This window comes from Anneissia japonica, unplaced genomic scaffold (genome assembly GCF_011630105.1).
Source record: "Anneissia japonica isolate Jap-2015-1 unplaced genomic scaffold, ASM1163010v1 scaffold287972_len269925_cov191, whole genome shotgun sequence".
Lineage (NCBI taxonomy): Eukaryota > Metazoa > Echinodermata > Crinoidea > Comatulida > Comatulidae > Anneissia > Anneissia japonica.
This window is the reverse complement of record NW_022686996.1, coordinates 192,628-201,793: the sequence shown is the minus strand read 5'-3', so window position 1 is coordinate 201,793 and position 9,166 is coordinate 192,628. Positions and strand designations below refer to the sequence as shown.

Genomic DNA, 9,166 nt, shown 5'->3' with positions numbered 1-9,166 from the left:
AAAGTTGAGACGGCAGCCGTGTTTTTATCGATATTTGCCATCCTTATGTGTGCCATCGTAAAGGAATTGATTTAATCGTTTTAATTTAAATCTCCGAACTTCTGAAGCTGACATATTCTATGAATGTAGGCTTGTAATGCATGCTACAATTTAAAAACGGGTGGGACTCATTCAAAAATTCGAGGGGGTTCGCTAGAAAAGGGGGGTTCGCCCGAACCATAAAAACCCCCCTGGCTACGGGCCTGTGATAACACTGATGGTGATGACAATGATAATGATGAGGATATAATGGATTTTATAGATCCTATGCTCTATGAATACCAAACATAATAATTTGCATCAGTATTGTTATTGGCCATATTAATAGAATAGATATTGGACCGAAAATATAAATGATGATACCTTTGCCATTTGTTATCCGATTTATTAGCTTTTGAAGTCTGCCAGTGGCGGATCTAGGGGGGGGGATAGGGTGGCTGGCCACTCCCCTCCGGTTACCTCGGAAAATAAAGTATGGTCACTCGTCTTGTGTGTGTGCTTCTCATGTATACATGTTACATGTAGTAGGCTACTCTCGATCTAGGGGGTGAATAGGTAGTGGGCTACTCTCGATCTAGGGGTGAATAGGGTGGCCAGCCACTCCCCTTCGGTAAAACATACACTTACTTTTTTAAGCTTAACTTCTTTTCAGATGACGTCTACTAATTCCAAAAAAAAATCTCAAATGGAAGTGAATGCCTCTCCTTAAACCCATGATCAAGGGGGATAGGGGGACACGTCCCCAAATATTGTTAAGGTCTGGGGTTGGTCCCCTCACTTTTCGTCAGCAATGTAATAATTTCATAAGTCAAGAAGATGCCTGAAAATTGTCAAAATGAACTGCATAAATGACCTAAGTTTTAACGAAAGTGTGCTGTACAACCGGTACTCTATCTCAGCCCACAAACATCTGAATTGCCTTTATTATAATTTAAGAAGTATGAGAAAAAGCGTGTAATAATAATAATAATAATAATAATAATAATAATAATAACAATAATAAGATTGGTTTTCGGCACATGGTAAAGTAAATTAAAAATACATCAAAGACAGTTGAGTTTTATTTTCAATGGAACATCACAGTGATTAATTTGATCAATGATGAATTTTATTATATAAGAGTGTCATTTCCGGTAATCTAGAGGTGCGTTTTGCAACTGAAGTGGACCTTACGATGGGTGACTGCCTAAGGATCCCCGCGAGGGTGGGGCGAATCTTCTGGAAGCTCTGACAAATTAGCATTTTAAGGGCCCTTTTTAATGGATTTCTAAAATCCATAATTTGTAATATACTCCTGTATTTAAATTGTCATTCATTTGAGTATTGTCTAGGGACCTACAGCAAAGCAGGAAAAATAAAGGGTGGGGTGAAGGGAGAGACTTGCACAGACAGATGGTCAATACCACCTCAGCCCAACCATGGTTGGGGCTGAGGTAAAATTTATGATTATGGCACCTCAAAGTGGCCGGAAATGGCACTTTCAGACAAACTTTAATTAAGATTTTTCTTTTTTTCTCCATTTCTTTTATAATTTAAGGGCTCTCCCCCTTTGAATCCACCACTGTGAAATTATAATTTTTCATGTCCTTTACATCTGTAGGCCTAAAATCACTGGAGCTGATAATTTCCAACAGATTTCGTAGCACATTATTAAAAATCAACGGGTAGAAGAGCGGGCAAAAAATACTGCATACTATAATAATAATAATAATAATAATAATAATAATAATAATAATAATAATAATAATAATAATAATAATAATAAGATTTATTAAGCGCACATCTCCACTAAAGTGCTCTAATACTATAGCATTTCGCGATAAATTAGAAACGATTTTAGTGAAATAATAGGTTTTAAAAAGTGGACTTTTTGAAATTTGTTGGTCCAGTGGCAAAGGCCTGGAGGGGGTTTGTGAGAAAAGCGACAGAGTAGCATTTTGAGGTCTTACTTAATAGATTTCTCAAACACATAATTCATAAATATTTCATTTGAATTTTCATTAATTTGGGTGTTTTTGGGACCTGAAAAAGCAACGTTATTATGTCCTGTACATCTGAACAAATTTCATACCACATTATTAAAAATCAACGGTTAGATAAGCTGGCAAATATATTAGATGGGCATAAGAGACAGGCTATTTCTGAATTTATAATTTATTTATTTATTTATTTTTTATGTTCCTGTGGGGCAAAACAGAGGGCGCCTTGCTGCAAATCGTACAAACTTTCTTCAAAGTACTGAATTTTTTGTTTTTTCGATCTGTGACCAAAATAATTCAATCTAATTTTAAAACTATTTCTTTCTTTAATTCATTTGGTACAAGTTAGGCCTATTGAACAAAAACACGTGATTGTGACGTAGGCATTGCTTTATCCTGAATACCGTGCCAGATGTTGAGAAGTAAATATTAATGAATTTCAAACTATCCGGAATGAATTTGAGTGTATAGATTGCAGGTTGCTAGTTGTATGCTAACATACCGGTACTTACTGTAACTGTTGTTTCAAATACTTCCTACAGACTACAACATGTTAACCTCAAGGATAATATTAGATTTTTTCCTTTTAATATGTCTTTTTAGTGTATTTGTTCTTGGGTCTTCTGAAGAAGGTAAGATGAGATTTCGTCTTAAATTCTTAATAATCTATCTTTTGTAATTATTATTACAAAAGATTTACAAAATATTATTGCAATTTTAAACCGTATTTTAAACATTTGTAGGTTATTTTTTAATCATTCTGTATTCTTTTGGTATTCTAACACCAATTTTAACCTTGCGTGATTTTTTAAACATTTGTCTGTTACATTTTTTATATATTTTATCAATCTTTTTATTGGCTATTGTAATCTGATATGTCGTCTTTGCCTTTGTGCTGTTTTGTTATTGTTTGTTCGTTTGGCCAGGGGGTTTAGAGGATACCCACACCTTGTGTTGGGCTCTCACCTCATGGTGTACTCTTGGCACCCCTCTGGCCATTTTTCGATTTGTTGTGCCGAATATGCAATAAATAAATAAATAAATATATCCTAACAGACTGCAACTCTGTAAAAAATACGACACTGTAAGACTACCGTACCACATAGGCCTACATGTCATGCTGATAAGTTTACTTTGTATATACATTTTAGTTTAATTTAGTTCTAGTTTAAGTCCATTGTCCTTATATTGGATGCACCGTTGGGTATTATTGTCCAATGTGTGCCACTTTGGTGTTCATTGTAACTTACAATTTGGTTATTGTGGTGTTTTTTTTTTCTGTCCAAAAGCAATATCAGGAATATGTCGCTTGCACAATGCATTAAATACAAACTTTAGTTCATAGTATAAAAATACGAGTTACCTCTTGTGATTCATGCTGTAAACTTTTTATTGTAATTGCATCTAAGGTATACTATACATGGACTTACAACACAATCCTATTCTTAGAAGTTGAACTATTGTAAGAAATGAGTAACAGTTTGTTTGCCTTCTTTCTTATTGGTTTCGGTAGTACGCTATTTTACATTAAACTTGTTTCAGTAGTTTGATTTATACACCCCAGCTTCTATTGTTCTAATGTTTTTTTAATGTGAAATAATTTGTAAAGTTTTTCGAGCAAAGCGATTTCTTCTTTTGGAGATAATAAAGTTTTTCTGATTTCCGTATTATTTTAATGATATAAACCAACAAAGCCCTGTCCATAAAAAGATTGAGAATCGCGGCCTTCTATTTTTTTTAATTGTTTTTGTTCGGATTAAAAAATGTTTTATACGTGACATAAATAAATAATAATAATAATAATAATGCAATGCAATGGGTGGGGTGGGTGGCAGGGCCCCCAAGGTTCCCTCCGGGGTCCAGAGGCGGAGCCCCGGTGGGGTCCAGCAGGCAAGGGCCTCTGTCGCTCCAACAATCTGAGCATTTTAAGCTGTTTTAAATAATTTCAGGTAGTGTTGACAATACCGGGTACGGTAAATAAACAAAAATATTTTTAATAAAGCCATGTACAGTTTCAGTTTCAATTTATGTTTAATTTTAGAACCTGGAAATATGTGCACAAACGTTTCATTACTTCGGAAAATGAATAGGCATACTGTACTGATAAATTTTAGTAACGCGTCAGTGAATTAATATTCACGTAAATACTGTCTAATGACAAGGTACATCATGACCGTTTTTATATTTTTAATATAACCAATTTCTTCAAATTTTAAATAAATTCCCCATTATTCGTGAAAATTCGTTATCACGCATAGATTTGTGCTAAATGCGTGACAAATTTATGATCACGCATGTGTTTCTGCAAAATGCGTGTTTCAACCAAAATCAATTTGAAATGCTGGCCGTCCCGCACTTATGCGAGACAGTTGGTAACTATGTAAAATAACTGAAATCTTTGATTATTATACTGAAAAAGCAGTTTGCTAAGTATCAAAACTGGTTTAGGCACTGTGTGCGCGCTGGACCATGAGATCACTTGGTCCCGGCCTGAATTCTCATCGCAGGTCTCCTTGTATTTCAGCTGGAGGGTCAGTGGTGGCACCAGGATTTGCCCGACGGAGGGGAGGGGGGTCCTAGGTTCCCTATGGGGTTGGGGTGGGGGAATTTTACCAACTGTGGTCGGGCGTCTCGGAAGTGTTCCATGGGGCAGAAGCCACCAAAAAATAGAACAATTTAGGGGTTTTAAAGGCTTATTTAATCGATTTTGGGTCTACAAATATGTAGAAAATATATATACATTTTTTTTCTCCCTGACGAATTGTGGCTTTTCTCCCTCGCCCTGGCCACCTGCTTGCGCCACCTCTATAGAGGGCCGAAACGTTTAAGCCATTGGTCCCGTGTTCACGTTTAAGAACGCTGTTACACTCTTCAAAAAAACGAAGGGGATTGTCTCCCGGTGTGCTGCCCAATCACCACCAGAATGACCCCAGTGGAAATCATAAAGTCTTATTCGGATTTTCGTAGGTTATCCTTGGTGTTTACACCGAATAAATCCACCCATCCGTCCATCCATCCTTCTATATATCCATCCATCCATCCTTCCATCATCCATCCATCCATCCATCCAATCGTTTCCATAATCACGACCAGAATGACCACCAGAATGACTCCACTGGAAATCATAAAGTCTTATTTGGACTTCCGTGGGTTAACCTTATAAATCCATCCATCCTTCCATAGGCCTATATCCATCCATCCATCCATCCTTTCATCATCCATCCATCCATGTAATCATTTCCATAATCATTTAATTTCTATCCAAATTGAAGAGTTCGTAGTATTGTGTTCCAGCATAATATGCTACAAATTACAGTATTTGAACTACTACACTTTCACAGTATCAGGCAGGCCTGTCATTAATTCTGCTTGAATAGTAATTAGTTCTAAACTGGTACTTCATTTTGTTTAGTTAAAGATTTTTAATATTCTGCTGGTATTGAATTGGTATGTTGTAACCAATGCAGCCTTTGACAGGTTTTGTTTGCATTTGTTGCTCGATTTGTGGTTGCTGGAACATATACCTAATTTTTTTTTTTTTTTTTTTTTTTTTTTTTTTTTTTAGTTTATTAAAATCTAAGCAACTTTTCTAGAACTGTAGATAAAGTCTCCCATGGATTGATTGAATAAATACACACAGTTTTTACTATATAAATAATAATCAAAGTCATATAATATAATCAAAAGTTAGTAAAAGGAAATGCATTTCTTTCTGAAATTTTAACAAAACATACAATTTTCACGTCAGAATAAGAAATATCTAAGTATAAATGTGTAGATGAGATTGAAATAGGGCAAAAACAGATAAGCTTATATTACAAAAATATAAATACTGTAAGGATAGTAACATGAATGTGGAATTTAAAAGCCTTAGGAGACTAGGATCCTTTCATAAAGTTGGCAAACCAGAGCTAAAATTTGTTTGAACATTGCCTCTTCGTTCAAAAATAATGAACCTGTCTCTTATACACATCTAGATGTGTATAAGAGACAGCATACTGTACTGATTTATGTAGAGGCTGTCTCTTATACACATCTAGATGTGTATAAGAGACAGATATATATATATATATAGAAATAAAACAATAGCAGATGAACTTGGTTACTTCATATTATCTTTAATCGCTACAAATTTGTTTCATATGACCACACAGGGCCACACTCATCAGGCGAATTGTAAAACATGAATGACACAATATCCCAGGGTTTATAACTTCAATGGCTATTCAGGAAGTCGAACTAAATTACTATGTTACAAAGGCTATTGTTTGTTGGTGTGATCCAGGGATTATAATTAAATGGCTAATCAGGGAGTCGGACTGATATCATGTTATAAAGGCCTATTGTTTACTGTTGCATTATCTGTTGCTAATTAAATATTTCTTTTCTATGACGACAAGTTGACACTAACTCATTCTTGCTATTGAGTGAGCATAGTTCTGGATGACATATAATTAAATACTTTTCGTATAAACAAAGATTGCAGCGTTTAGTCGTGTTTGAATGTGGCTTACAGCGTTTTATAATTCTCCACTTAACAGTAAATTCTACGTTAGATTCCTTAAGGGACCAGATATATTTACTTAGCTCTGTGCTGTTTCTCTTATTTACATTTCGAAATGAATTCATATGATTTCTAAATCTAGTTTTGAACTGATTTTGAGTTAAGCCTATGTATGTCTCGTGCTTATTACTGTCTCTCTTGTTACAGTTGCTTGGTACATTATGCCTTCGGTTAAACACTTGCCGGGTAGTGGGCATTCGCTTTTTACACGGCAGTTACACGCATTTGTGCTAGTGTCCACAGCTTTGTTTTTTTTTAATTTGACAGTACTATTTTATTGTGATTGTTAATTACACTTTTTACATTGGGCATACAGCTGTAGCTTAGTTTTAAAGTGTTTTTGTTAAATATTTTATAAAGTTTGTGATCTCGTGGAAAGCATTCTTCTATTAATTGCAGGAACTTTTTCCCAACGTTGGTGGCTACATTTCTACTGTAGGGCGGGTTAAACCAAATTACATTTCTTGTCCGCGGTCTCTTCTTTGCTGGGGGTTCAGGGTTGAACTTTAGTCGGTAATCGTACCCGCTGCACTTAAGGGCTTCCTGGTACGGTTGTGTAGCATTGTTGAACGATTCTTCGTCTGACGAAATATTCGAGAGACGTTTATTAATGGCTGGTGGGATATTCCGGATTATTGACGGTGGGTGGTTGCTGTCGTACAACAGACTACTTGAGAAGAATATTACTAAATCATACATGAAAGCCTCTGAAGATACGAAATCTAACATAACAGATGAGGAGTACATTATCGCCGAGAAACTAAATTTTACTAATAGGATTGAACGCATAGCAAAAAAAGACGCATTCGTAACTTTAAAGGACCATAAGCCGAACTTTGAGAACAACTCAACATGTAGGCTAATCAACCCTTCAAAGTCAGAAATCGGAATTGTAAGTAAGAAAATTCTTGAACGAATAAACAGAAAAGTTGTTACATCAACTAATTTAAACCAATAGAAGAGCACAGATTCTGTCATTAAGTGGTACAGAAACATCCGGAACAAAGCCAAGCACTCGTTTATTTGTTTCGACATAAACGACTTCTACCCATCTATAACACCAGAGCTACTCGTAAAAACCCTTGCGTTTGCATCCTAATACGACACAATCAGTGATGAAGAACCGACATTATTATGCTGGCAAAAAAATCACTACTGTTCCATGAAGATGCAACTTGGTGCAAAAGAAGAAAGGATAACAAACCCATATTCGATGTTACAATGGGTTTTCGATGGAGCCGAAACGTGTGAGCACGTAGGTTCATACCTACTATCGCAGCTATCGAATAAGTATGGTAATAATATAGGTTTATACCGTGATGATGGATTAGCCGTATTTGAGGAATCGCCACGGCAAGTTGAGTTAATAAAGAAGGATATATGCAAGGTATTTAGAGACAATAATTTAAAAATAACTATAGAAGCCAACAAGAAGTCAGTCGACTACCTTGACGTAACACTAGATCTAAGAACCAGTACCTTTCGACCCTATACTAAGCCAAACAACACACCACCTTATGTTCACCGCGACAGCAACCACCCACCGTCAATAATCCGGAATATCCCACCAGCCATTAATATACGTCTCTCGAATATTTCGTCAGACGAAGAATCGTTCAACAAAGCTACACAACCGTACCAGGAAGCCTTAAGTGCAGCGGGTACGATTACCGACTAAAGTTCAACCCTGAACCCCCAGCAAAGAAGAGACCGCGGACAAGAAATGTAATTTGGTTTAACCCGCCCTACAGCAGAAATGACCCGCCCTACAGTAGAAATGTAGCCACCAACGTTGGGAAAAAGTTCCTGCAATTAATAGAAGAATGCTTTCCACGAGATCACAAACTTTATAAAATATTTAACAAAAACACTTTAAAACTAAGCTACAGCTGTATGCCCAATGAAAGTGTAATTAACAATTACAATAAAATAGTACTGTCAAATGAAAAAACAAAGCTGTGGACACTAGCACAAATGCGTGTAACTGCCGTGTAAAAAGCGAATGCCCACTACGCAGTGTTTAACCGAAGGCATAGTGTACCAAGCAACTGTAACAAGAGAGGACAGTAATAAGCACGAGACATACATAGGCTTAACTCAAAATCAGTTCAAAACTAGATTTAGAAATCATATGAATTCATTTCGAAATGTAAATAAGAGAAACAGCACAGAGCTAAGTAAATATATCTGGTCCCTTAAGGAATCTAACGTAGAATTTACTGTTAAGTGGAGAATTATGAAACGCTGTAAGCCATATTCAAACACGAATAAACGCTGAAATCTTTGTTTATATGAAAAGTATTTAATTAAATGTCATCCAGAACTATGCTCACTCAATAGCAAGAATGAGTTAGTGTCAACTTGTCGTCATAGAAAGAAATATTTAATTAGCAACAGATAATGCAACAGGAACAATAGGCCTCTATAACATGATATCAGTCCGACTCCCTGATTAGCCATTTAATTATAATCCCTGGATCACATCAATAATCAATAGCCTTTGTAACATAGTAATTTAGTTCGACTTCCTGATTAGCCATTGAAGTTATAAACCCTGGGATATTGTGTCATTCATGTTACATCT

General features: G+C 35.8%; 1 protein-coding gene across 2 annotated transcripts in view; it reads left to right on the top strand.

Annotated features, from left to right (window-relative positions):
* The first annotated feature begins 2,475 nt into the window (after positions 1-2,475).
* LOC117118089 (basigin-like) overlaps positions 2,476-9,166 on the top strand; it is a 16,677-nt gene continuing 9,986 nt past the window's right edge. For both annotated transcript variants that reach the window (XR_004447003.1, XM_033262589.1), the window contains exon 1: positions 2,476-2,650. Coding sequence is in view for 1 of the 2 variants with exons in the window: in XM_033262589.1 (XP_033118480.1) it covers positions 2,569-2,650 (82 nt within the window). In the remaining variant the exon portion in view is untranslated. The remainder of the gene's footprint in view (positions 2,651-9,166) is intronic.